Source organism: Erpetoichthys calabaricus, chromosome 17, assembly GCF_900747795.2.
Source record: "Erpetoichthys calabaricus chromosome 17, fErpCal1.3, whole genome shotgun sequence".
Taxonomy (NCBI): Eukaryota; Metazoa; Chordata; class Cladistia; order Polypteriformes; family Polypteridae; genus Erpetoichthys; species Erpetoichthys calabaricus.
The window spans coordinates 80,533,513-80,546,957 of NC_041410.2; the positions used below are offsets into that span (position 1 = coordinate 80,533,513).

General features: G+C 40.7%; 1 protein-coding gene across 1 annotated transcript in view; it reads left to right on the forward strand.

Moving 5' to 3' along the window:
- LOC114667509 (FERM domain-containing protein 5) overlaps positions 1–13,445 on the forward strand; it is a 389,463-nt gene that overhangs the window by 354,448 nt on the left and 21,570 nt on the right. Inside the window, 5 exon segments of the mRNA XM_051920945.1 lie at positions 1,665–1,753; positions 2,978–3,041; positions 4,330–4,421; positions 9,567–9,641; positions 12,823–12,891. Of these exon segments, the coding sequence (XP_051776905.1) occupies positions 1,665–1,753; positions 2,978–3,041; positions 4,330–4,421; positions 9,567–9,641; positions 12,823–12,891 (389 nt within the window).

Here is a 13,445-nt window from a genome sequence, read left to right on the forward strand (position 1 = left end):
TCACGGCTGGTAACAGGCCCTGTGTCCCTCAACCAGATTGAGCAGTTTGATATTGTTATGCTATTAATTCTTTATGTGATCGTCAACAGCATGGCTCACTTTTCCCAGTGATAATGGCCAACTGCTTTGTCCATATCAGCATTCTCCAGCTCCTCCTCTTTCCCATCACTCCTATCCCAACTAATAGATGTAATATTTCCAGCGTGCATAATGGACCATGCTCAGTTACACCCCACCAGCTTTCCCAATGAGATGTGCCCAGGGGGCTCTCTAAAACTGGGAGCCCAAATGAACGGGCTCTCCTGCATTATACTCTAAGGAGCACCAAGAATATTAAACTCCTCCTGGTCTCACAGAGACTGACCCCAATGTCCTTCTTAATTTTACTCACTTGTACAATATGTCATTCCTTTGATCACTGCCAAAACTTTGACAAGATAAGGGGCAATTGCAATGAGTGGAGATCAATAAATTCAAATCTTTAAGCAAAAATATATTTTTTTCATAACTAACTTCTAGTACAATGTTGACACTGCTACCTCCATGGCACCAATCTGTCAGTCACTTTGTTAGCAAAGATCTCATTATTTAAATTACCATTTCAAGCTTGTTACTGTAGGGGACTGTAAGGGTACAGGGCTGGCACAATGACAGCTTCATTCATAGTCTTATTATCACCCAAGATTTGGAGGAGCTGGGTGTCACTGTGAACAGAAACTGCGTAACTTTTTAGTCTTGTAACATTTCACACATGATACTTGTGGCTTTCTCTAAGTGTATACAACACACATTTGCAAGAGTAACAAACTTCCATGGCCACTTGCTGTAACTATCTGTTCTGTAATTAAAGGCTTTTCTTTTTAAAAACAGTGATACGCACACAAACACAAACAAAAACACTTAACTCTTACACTGTTTATTTTGCTCATATAGTCTTCTTGTGCAGGCCGTGCCTTCCCTTCCTATGAATTGTAAAGTGTGACTATGCTAGTACATGTCACCATATGCATGATACTACTATGTCCATGGTCTGTTAGGGAGCAAGGAGCACCTTAGGAAATTTACACCTGAGAACAGTCAGACCTGCTTAAGAGTCATTTCAATGATGTTAACCTTTGGAGCCGTCCACTGAGTTTAGTGAAAGTAATTTGACTGAATTTAACAATTCCAGTTTAAAGTTTCATTTCTGGTACAGTTTCTCTTGCTACACAGTGTTGTCGAAGTTGTAGCCTCTAGGATAATCTACCAACTCTACGCCTCATATGTATTAGATTTACAGTAAATGTTCATGCTGCCCAATCTACAGCCTCCTGAGCATCCTGCTCATTTGAAGGCCAGATAAGCTTGACCCTTCTGGGGAGTTTCCAAGGTTTCCCTTAGCATGTGAAATATAAAATATATAAGTTTTGTATTTGAGCAATAAAGAAATGAAACTATGATCTTAAATAGTAAGGGATCCTAAGTGTGTGTTAGTTCTGTGTGTTTGCTGTATGGATTTGGTTTTGTGTGCTGCACTTCTCAATAGATGTTCACTCCTCTATGAGTGGATGAGAGCAGATGCCACATGCATTAGACAAACTACGTTTGCCATTGAGACTCTCAAATGACAGATATGTCACATATGTTGCATACAAATGTTAAAGGCTTTTCTTTTTTTTTTTTAGGATGTTTCAGGAAACCCAGCTTTCCTGGCCTTCACTCCATCTGGGTTTGTTGTGTTGCAAGGTAACAAAAGGATTCATTTTCTCAAGTGGTAAGATGCGTTCCAGTGTATCCTCTCAAAGCATAATTGTATTGAAACCATTGACTAAACAGTGTTTTAAAAGAAGGGATTGATTTATTTATAAACTTTTGGGGGATTAGTAATGCATATATAATGGAAGTGGTATAACTGCACAGTGGTTGTTAGCACTGCTGCCACACAGGTCCAGTGCTGTGGTTTTGTATCCTACATGTTGTTGTTATCGCTATACACATCTTCCTTGTGTCTGTCTCAGTTTTCTTTTTACATCCTAAAGCCATACAGGTTGGGTTAAATAGCAACTCGCTTTGCACTGGTGTGGTGTTGTGTGTCAAGGGCCCCTGTGATGTTTTTTGCTCCAGCTTGGTGTGCACCATCAACTGCAGGAATCTAGCTCTGCGTTAATTTAAGAATATTATGTTACTTTAATGGGAGAAGGACTGTTTTAATTTCTAGAAAGAAAGATACTCATCGCTTACCTACCATTCTTTCTTTCTTTCTTTCTTTCTTTCTTTCTTTCTTTCTTTCTTTCTTTCTCTCTCTCTCTCTCTCTCTCTCTCTCTCTCTCTCTTTCTTTCTTTCTTTCTTTCTTTCTTTCTTTCTTTCTGTCTTTCTGTCTCACCTACTGCCAATTCAAGTTGAAGTTCAGATAATCCTTACATTTAAGACAAGATTCATATGAACATAAGAACATTACAGGCAAATGAAGAGCAGCTCAAGTGAGTCCTAACTCATTATTTCAGTTTTTGACGACAAGAATGGCGGAAGGTAAACACTATAGCATGAGGTAGGCCATGAAAGCTCTCTGCTGGTTGCTCCTTTTTTTTTTCCTTTTTCTACCTGCCACCCATGACATTGAACAAGTTACTTTATATAGTCCACAAGATGGGTACATCTGGAATATTTGTGTGCAGCAGCAAATTAATTTATCCTCACAATATGTAGTATAGTCTCTATCTTGTTTTTAATTTCCTGTCTGCTTTCCCATTTATCTCTATTTATCTGTCTTACTATTGTTCTCCCTAATTATTGATGGAACTTGACTTCTCAAAATGTGACATTTTCCGTTTTAAGATGGTGCTGATCCTTGTTAGAATTTTTCTTTTGTAGGGAGATGTGCTGCCCCACTATGTTCTTTATAGAGAATTGGTTTTAAGCATTTTTGGCTTTGGCCGGTCTTGATATTTGTATTTTGTATGTTGCAGTATGTATTTCTGTCTTTTCTGTGCTGTGCAGGAATGAAGTAACAAAGTTGAAATTTGAAGGAAAGACATTCCATATATATGCTAACCAGAAAGAAGTGAGTACCGTTATTTTTCCTTTCTAATTGACTAACAAAAAGTAGAACAATAAATGGAGAAAAGAAAAGAATTCAGTTTTTCTTATGTAAGAGTATGGAATCTTAATTTATTTAACTGGACATTTTTACCATAGAAAATAAAATAGACACCAATTCATTAGGTATTGACCACCTGATTTAGCATTTGGTAAAGGCACACTTCTCAGAAATGACAGTCAGGAGTCTTTTGGTCACTCCACCATTGTTTTAACTTGAAGCTGTGGTCACAGTCCTCATAGAAAATGAACTTTTTTTCCAAGCCCCAGGTCTCCTGACTACAGCAGGCTCTCCTCCAGGGTTTCTCTGTGCTTTGGTGTAACCAAATGTGAATTTATACAGTAAAGGTCAAATCAAAGAAAACAGGAGCATGAGATTGGCATGACACAACATCTGACTAAATGATATTCATCAGAAAAACACAAAATCCTACTACCAAAACCAAAACATAACCTAACCTCATAGTCAAAGAACAGGAACTAACCTTTAGCCAAAGAAAAACTTTTCTTAAACACGATTAGAATTCTTTGTAATATCTTGTGCAGTCTTCCCGTACAACTGGCATCCTTTAGGTGGAAGGTGTGTGATGAGTGGTCCGTGACACAGTGCAGTTTTTAAATAAATAATCACATCCTGGGAAGTGCAGGTGTGTGTGAGCGCACTTCACTCCAGGGTCGATTGGTGTGCTTGGCTGATCGCGAATACATACATACAGGTGCCCCATTCACACTTCAGAGGTATCACAACAGTGCCCAAATACGTCACATAAGAGGAACCTGCATGGAACATGGGGGGTACAGAAAGAAGGAATGGAAACAGGAGAGAACAGAAAGTGAGATGGAGGTTAAAGCTGGAGAGAGAAGGGCAGGAACTGGTCAGAGTTGGTACAGGAGAATGAAAAAGTGAGCTTGGCAAAGCAGCGTGTGGCAGACACTCAAGGGGGCTGAGGGTTGCTCCTGCTGAGCAGCTGGAGAGCAAGAGCAACCAACTACTCCAGCAGGTCTCTCCTGCAAGGCCAGAGATACAGTATAAAGTTGTATTGGGTTCTAGGGCTGCTGTAGTAGTGTAGCTGCAACTACAAAATACATTTTTAAACTTCACGTTACATGGTCATAGAGCTTTCAATATCTTTTACATCAAGTAAAATGTAGTAAGATTCCTTATTGTAGGACAATAAAATGTGTTCAGAATGCTTTTTATAGCCATTGCACCATTTTAAGAACACTGAAACAGAACCCCTTTTTCTTTTTAGGACAAAAAGATCATTCTCACCTATTTTGCTCCTACTCCTGAGGCTTGTAAACACCTGTGGAAATGTGGCGTGGAAAACCAGGCATTTTACAAGTAAGTGGCCTTCTCCTGGCACTAGCTTCAGTTTTCTTGTTGATGACCAGCAGACCATCTGTCAGGCCGCTTTACTGATTGTGAGGATGGAGTATTCTGAAAATCTGCAACACAATTGAATTGGTCAGTTCTGGCCACTGCAGTCAACATATCATATAGTCATTTAAGTATAATAAGTAACCTCTAAACAATCATTTTTTCAATATTTTCAAGCATGTACATCTACATGGGTTGTGTTTTAAGCAGTTAATCAGTTAGTATTTCAATCCTCCATTATCACAGTCAATCTTGCAACATTCATCTTTAAACACTTGTTTTACCTCCATCTTTCTAATCATTGTAAAAAGACATTTTATCATCACTTTGTATGTGCAGTAAATTCTCAATTAAGCAGACCATTAGGGGGCAAGGAGTGTCCTTTAAATCCTTGTGATTTTAGCAATAAAGTGAAGGTAACTGTATGAGAAGTGATGATGCTGGGTTTACAGCTCTCTTTCTCCAGGATGTGCACATCAAGCCCACTTCTATTGTAATGCAAAGAATTAAAAAACACTATCACTAAATCTTCAATTTTCTGCAGAGGTGTAATCTGTACAGCAGCTGTCTTCTTGGAAGATACTTTGACATCATGCGAGACAAGGCAGTGAGACAAAAGGACAGCTGCTGTACAGGCTTGTAAATGATCGACGCGCAGTGCGACAAGCAGAACGCGCAGCTCGCTGGCAGCTGCAGCAGCAAACCAGCAGATGATCCAACCGCATCTCCTTAGCGTGCGTATAGCCTCACCCCTTCACAGTAGCAGAGACACGAAGTGGCAAAAGGACAGCTGCTGCACTGGATTTTAAATGATCAACATGCAGCGCAATAAGCAGAACATACAACTCGCCAGCAGCAGCAGCATGACAGCAGCTGATCTGACCACATCTCCTTAGCCTGCGTTTAGCCCCTCCTTCACAATGCGAGCAGTGTTATACGTCCTGCAGGTAAGAGATTTAACCACGCCCGGGGCCAGAAATAAAGGACAAAGAGTAGATGACAAAGTAGAATGTCGTAAAGAATTCAAAAATTTTGACGTGGTACACATGAACAGCAGGTTAGAGATAATGGAAGTACGAAAATTCCAAAGTCTCAAAAAAAGGATAGGAAAGATCGCATTAGCACAAACAAATGGAAATTAATCGGTGAAATAACGGAACAGCAAAAAGAGATCAAATATATTGTTTGGATTTAAACTTTAAGTCTGAGACTTGTAGATCGTCTAACGTGTTGCCAGTGAGAATTAAGATTCCAAAAACGTTGTTGCGGTATGAAGTCCTATGAGATGGAGACTTTTAACATGAGATTCTTTCAAGTCACTCCCTACTTAAAACTATTTTGAAACAAGACCACGGTTATCTAATCTCAGTCGTGTGAATGCTTTTGTCAGACACACTTCCTGCACTCAGGTCTTGTAAATTTTATCAGGACAATAATTTTATACATTCTAGATGACACGTCAACAACAAAGTGAAGAAGAAAGAGCATGGACACTGTGAGCCTGGTTCCAAACACCATCAGCTCCCACTCCCGACTCTGGCTCTCTGATTGGAATGAGGCGGCCCCTTTTATTTCCACCCGGATGTGCTCCAGGTGCTTGATGACGCTATTCCGGCAGCACATCCTGGTGTGGCGGAAGTGCTGCCCTTGCACCCGGAAGCACTCCGGGCGTCCCTGGAAGGTCCGCCACACCTGGGAAGGTGGAGGAAGGAAGTGTCGATCTCCCGGGCTTCACTCCTCTCGGGGCGTGCCCTGGCAGTGGCCACGGGCCCCAATGGGATCGAGCCTCCTTGCTCCATCCCTGTGGTCCCCTCATCATCCAGGGCGGTTGCCACCTCGTGGCCCAGGGAACGTATAGACCACCTCCCAGTCCTTCCAGGCGTCTCGGCTGGGTCTGGCCCCCAGCCTCCTGTGACAACACACATTCGAGAAAGTTGTTTTATTTATTAAAGAGAAAGAAACGATATTCACTCACAGCCAGTTATACAGTATGTTATGTTGTCACGATGTAAGTCCAAACACGGTAATCAAAATTCAATGCGATCTTGAAGAAAAGTTAATTCCAAATATTGTTTTTACAAAAGTTTTAAAGTAAATGTGAAAATAATGCATATGCAACAATTCCCATGAAAATAACAATCTCTTTAAATTGTATATCCGGTAAACCAAACCTGGGGTTGGGCGAGCGAAGCGAGCAAGGGGCGGAGCCCCCTAGTTTATATATATATATATATTATATATATATTGTGATAATAGAGGCACTGTCGACCCCTTGAACCCTCGACCAAACGTCAGACACCAGATAAAATCCAAAATGTTATTTATTTTAATAATAATGTGCACAAAGCACCTACACTCCACAATACCCATTAATAATAATAAACTACAATAATTCACAATCCTCCACAATCCCAGACACTTAGCCACCCTACCACCCAGCTCAGCACCCCATCTGGGATTTCCCACAATCCTTTTATAGTCCTTGACCCCGGAAGTGTTTCACCCTCTCTCTATGTGACCTGGAACACTTCCGGGTCAGATAAAAAAATCCTTCTTTTTTCACCCCGGAAGCACATCGTTCCCCTTGTCCATGTGACTCGGACGTAAGGCAAATAGTCTTTATTCCTCCCTGCAGCGCCTTCTAGCGAGCCCCAAGGTATCCAACAGGGCTGGGGATAAAAACTACATTGTCTAGGATTCCCTGCTGGCATTCGGGGCACCTCCATTCTGCAGGGAGGGCTCCACCTGGCGGCCTGGGGGTATTGGCTGGGATGAAAGGCCAGCCACATATCACACTATATATATATATATATATATATATATATATATATATATATATATATAATTAATTAATTAAATGTATATAGAAACTAGAGGGTTCTCCCCCTGCTTGCTTTGCTCGCCAACCCCCCAACCCCCCCGGCCTGCAGTATGCGCCAGCCACTTCGCATCTCCACCGCTCATGTTGTGAAGAGGGGGGCTGAACGCACCCCTAGGAGACGCAGTCGCTCCTCCGAAACCCCCTCTTAAATGGTAATATAATGGGAAACAAATAGTTTTTTTTTACCTCCTCTTTGCTCGATCAGCTGCTGGCTTGCTGCTGCTGTCATGCCGCTTGATCTACTTCTCGTGCAGCGCTTCAAACATTTAAAAGTCTGTACAGCAGCTGTCCTACTCTTTGTCTTTGGTTAAATCTCTTGGCACAAAATCTCTTCTTGTGGGACGTGAGTTCTTGATATGTCTTAGTTTATAATTTAAACACGGAATAAGAATCTGAGAATCTCACAACACTACATTAAAGTTCGATAAATTCTGAAAAGAATGATACCAAACATATATATGTAGGTTTTAAAATAAGCCGATTTAAAGCATGACAAAAAAGTGACATAAAATCTCTGCACTTTTAGGCTTAGGATTTTATATATAGAGTAGATTGATGATTACTAGTTAATGTGATGTAAAAGCAAGTAAACTGGATCCAAAATGGTAGGGTGAGATTGATGGGGCAGTGGTTTATAATGATTCGTATGTGTAATTACATTTTAAAAATATTTCTAGTTTTCTGCTCCAGTTATATTTGGGACATCTCAACCTGGTTCATCGTCATCAGCACGTGCTCCCCAACCTAAACCTCAGTCTGTCTGACTGCCCCAGGATGTCTGGTGACTGTGCATTGTACACAAGGCTAGAACAATGTCGAACCAGATTCTGATCCTTTACAGGACAAAGCGACATTAGAACGTTAGAACAGTCCGGACAAGAATGGGCCATTCAGCCCAACAAAGCTTGCCAGTCCTGTCCACGTAATTCTTCTAAAATAACATCAGTCCTATCTTTGAAGATCCCCAATGTCCTACTGTCTACCACACTGATTGGTCACTTATTCCATGTTTCTTTGGTTCTCTGAGTAAAGAAAAACTCCCTAATGTTTGTGTGAAATTTTCCTTAAGTTTAACTCATTTTAAAATAACAATCTCAACCCACTGGACTAATTCCCTTCATAATTTTAAACACTTCTATCATGTCACCTCTTAATCTTCTTTTGCATAAACTGTATTGTCTCAGCTCTTTAAATCTTTCTTTATAATTCATCCCCTGTAGCCCTGGACTCAGCCTAGTTGCTCTTCTCCGGACATTCTCTTGTGCTGCTATGTCTTTTTTGTAGCCTAGAGACCAAACCTGCACACAGTACTCCAGATGAGGCCTCACCAGTGTGTTATAAAGCTTGAGCAGAACCTCCTGTGACTTGTACTCCACACATCAGGGCGCTGTATAACCTGTCACTCTGTTAGCCTTCTTAATGGCCTCTGAACACTGTCTGACAGTTGATAGTGTAGAGTCCACTATGACTCCTAAATCCTTCTCATAAGGTGAACCTTCAATATTCAGACCCCCCCCCCCCACCCCATCACACACACATACACATTTAAGGGGCCTGAGTTGCCTCGAAAGCTTGCATATTGTAATCTTTGTAGTTAGCCAATAAAAGGTGTCATTTTGCTTAACTTTTCACTGCGTTAACTTAGATTAAATTTCATCTGCCTAACAACCACCCAAGCCTGTGTGCTGTCCAAGGACACACACCCACTCACACTCCGTTTAGTACGTGTATCACACCTAAGAAGTTTCTAAGTGAGGAGTTTTATTTTCTCTTTATCAGTTGGGCACATTTTCCCTGCGGGTGTTCTGAAGAATAATATTTGACAAGGGGATACTCAGGATGAACCAGGCCTGGGTGGAATGGTATCTCCTAATCTAAACATCAGACATCCTTAAGTTATTTTAAATTTCACAATGTCATCCCCTTGCTGCACACTCTGTTGTGTATCTTATTTGCTTGAATACTTTCATCAGCTTTTGCCTGTCAATTGCTAATTTTCTCCACGACAGCTCATGGATGTCACTTTTCTTCATTTTCTGTATTTTTTTTTTTGATTTACCCAAGGCAAAGACTGTGTGCACAAACCTCCAAAAATGTAATCTTTAAAGCAGAAATAGTCCTAAGAGATGATACATAAAGCAACTGTCTTAGCTTAGTGTGATCAGCAAAGGCAGAAATCACAAATTACATTTCAGAAACCGATGGCTGATCTGCTTTGCTTCTTGCAGGCTGGAAAAGTCAAGCCAGGTGCGAACTGTGTCCAGCAGCAACCTTTTCTTTAAGGGGAGCCGGTTTCGTTACAGGTAAATACTTACAGTAAGTAGAGGTTATTGAAATAATTTCCAGTAAATAAGGGGCATCTTACAAAAGAGACACAGCCTCCAGATTACGAGCTGCTATCCACCAGGCCAGATGAAAAGGGTCAGCTGACTAAGCCTTTCCTTGTTTCTCACACTGATGCATGTGCCATGTGACATGTCTCTCCTAACCATTGCACTTTTTATCACACTCACTGGTGTTCCACTGGCATGAAGAGTTGCCAAAGCTTTACAAATATGGGGCATATGCAATATAGATTTAGCTTATAAATTGCAGTAAACATATGTAATATTAACAGCCAGATCATTCATCTTTGTCAAACAACATCAGGCAAAAGGCAGGACCCAATCCTGGACAGGGCGGCAGTCAGTCACAGGACATGTTTATACCCCAAAGAGAAATGAAGTGATGAGAATGAAAAGCATATGACTGCAGTCGTTAGCACAGGTGCCTCCCAGCAGCAGGGACTGTTGGCCACGTGTTAAATGTGCACCTTTTCTAAAGGTCTGATGAGCTTTTCTATGGCTACTTACTCCAGTTATCTTTCCAAAGACATGCATTTTGTGTTTATTGGTCTAGTAGGAGGTGATGCAGGACTTTGTTGAGACAAAATGGCATTCCATCCAGGATTGTTTCCTGCTCCCTGCTACCATAAGATTAAAAATTTGAGCTCTCAAAATGGACTAAGCAATGGATGATGAGCATCACATTCAAAATAATGTTTCTCTTCTGTTGTTTCTTTCAGCTGTGATCAGTATTTCATAGCCATGATGCCATGTTTCTAACTTTTGCAGAATAACTCTTTACTTGTCACAAGTGTACATAATTCACAGAACATCTGCAGAACTTTCCTGTAAAAGTTCAATTTTTACCTTTTTTCATATACAGTATAGGTGAACGTCCTCTGAAGCCAACTTGTGCCATGTTCACGGTTGTTTCTTGCCTTAGGCTCAGTGCTTTTGGGACAAATTCTGGTACCCTAAAAATGGATAAAGAGAGGGTCAGTAAATGGATGGCTGCCTGGAATATCGAATCATTTTATTGACTTCACTCATTCATTCCATAAAAGAGTGCTTTCTGTTCTTGTCACTGTGGATCCGATTCAAAGGCTGAGTGTAAACATCAGTAATCCTGCTTGGCAAATGTTGGGTCAAGGCAGAGCTTTACAAGCTGTGGTGGAAAATGATCTTACAGAAGCAGCATACTTACCTCACAGAAAGCACACAAAGCAGGGGAAAAAAGAGTGAGCAGCACTTATCTGCTGCATTGCATTTACAAATACTACCAAACATGTCCAAATGTCCCACTGCAAACAGAATATACTGTCATATGAAAAAGTGTGGGAACCCCTCTGAATTCTTTGGATTTTTGTTTATCATTGGCTGAGCTTTCAAAGTACCAACTTCCCTTTAATATCTGACATGCCTTATGGAAATAGTAGTATTTCAGCAGTGACATTAAGTTGGATTAACAGAAGATATGCAATATGAATCATAACAAAATTAGACAGGTGCATACATTTGGGCAACCCAACAGAGATATGATATCAATACTTAGTTGAGCCTCCTTTTGTAAACTTAACAGCCTCTAGACGCTGTCCTCCTATAGCCTTTGATGAGTGTCTGGATTCTGGATGGAGGTATTTCTGTCCATTCTTCCATACAAAATCTCTCTAGTTCAGTTAAATGTGATGGCTGCTGAGAATGGACAGCCTGCTTGAAATCATCCCATAGATTTTCGATGACATTCAAGTCAGAGGACTGTGATGGCCATTCCAGAACATTGTACTTCTCCCTCTGCATGAATGCCTTTGTAGATTTCGAACTGTGTTTTGGGTCAGTGTCTTGTTGGAATATCCAACCCCTGCGTAACTTCAACTTTGTGCACTGATGCTTGAACACTATCCTGAAGAATTTGTTGATATTGGGTTGAATTCATCCAACCCTCGACGTTAACAAGGACCCCAGTCCCTGAACTAGCCACACAGCTGCACAGCATGATGGAACCTCCACCAAATTTGACAGTAGGTAGCAGGTGTCTTTCTTGGAATGCGGTGTTCTTCTTCCGCCATGCAAAGCGCTTTTTGTTATGACCAAATAACTCCATTTTTGTCTCATCACTACAAAGCACTTTGTTCCAAAATGAATCTGGCTTGTCTAAATGAGCATTGGCATACAACAAGCGACTCTGTTTGTGGCGTGAGTGCAGAACGGGTTTCTTTCTCATCACCCTGCCATACAGATGTTCTTTGCGCAAATTGTGCTGAATTGTGGAACGATGTACAGATACACCATCTGCAGCAAGATTTTTTGCAGGTCTTTGGAGATGATCTCTGGGTTGTCTGTAACCATTCTCACAATCCTGCGCATATACTGCTCCTGTATTTTTCTTGGCCTGCCAGACCTGCTGGGTTTAACAGCAACTGTGCCTGTGGCCTTCCATTTCCTGATTACATTCCTTACAGTTGAAACTGACAGTTTAAACCTCTGAGAGAGCTTTTTGTAGCCTTCCCCTAAACCATGAGACTGAACAATCTTTGTTTTCAGATCTTTTGAGAGTTGCTTTGAGGGTGCCATGCTGTCACTCTTCAGAGGAGAGTCAAAGGGAAGCACAACTTGACATTGACCACCTTAAATACCTTATCTCATGATTGGACACACCTGTCTATGAAGGTTTAACGAGCTAATCCAACCAATTTGGTGTTATAAGTAATCAGCATTGAGCAGTGATAGGCATTCAGATCAGCAAAATTACAAGGGGACCCACATTTTTGCACAGCCAGTTTTTCACATTTGATTTAATTTCATACAACTAAATACTGCTTCACTAAAAATCTTTGATCAGAAAACACCCCAGTACTCAGATGTTCCTAGGAAATGAAAGACATACCACTGTTATCTTTTTTGTTGAAAGTAGAGTCAATTATTATGCAGGCTGTGAGGGGTTCCCAAACTTTTTCATATGACTGTATGTACTAAAAGTCTTAATGTAACAGTAAATCCACCAGTATCGCAGCTAAGAACAGCCAGAAAGAAATGCCTCAACAGTAGGTGTCAATCCCAAACTGGGCTTATTCTCTTTCTCAGCTTCGTTTTGATGAAGATGTAAGGATGACTAGTGCCTACATCCTGGAGTCATATCATCTTTCAACTTTTCTTTCCTTAGTGGTCGTGTTGCCAAGGAAGTCATGGAGCACAGTGCAAAGATTAAGCGAGAGCCTCCAGAAATCCACCGGTAATGATTGAGTCTTTTCTAAACTCGGTAGGAGCTAAAATGTTTCAGGTACTACTATAACATATTTTGTACTGTAACACTTGCTATTGAAGATGTTTGATTCTGACTTATAAGCTTTTTTGATTTCAAGGACTGCCGTGTAATGAAGATGCTTTTCAGTCCAAGAAGATGCAGGCCAGCTTTCCACTAATGCTGGATTAAGGATAACTGTAGGCCGCATTTACTAACACACCACTGGAGTGAATATCAATCATCAACCAACATCCATCTGCTTAATTGTACTATCCTCACATATAATGGAAGTAGATCTGACATATCTGACCATACATTGCAGCCATTAAACAGAGGCACATTATAATTTATCATCATGCTTGACATTTTGTTTAAACTTTGGATAATTAGATACTATAGGTTATGACAGATAGTAAAAGATTATAAGTTTTACAGGTTGGGATAGACATGAAATCTCGCTCATTGCAGTAAACAAATGTTATATTAACAAATAACAGCACTCATCTTTTTCAAAAACATCAGGCAAAAAGCTTGTAGATGGG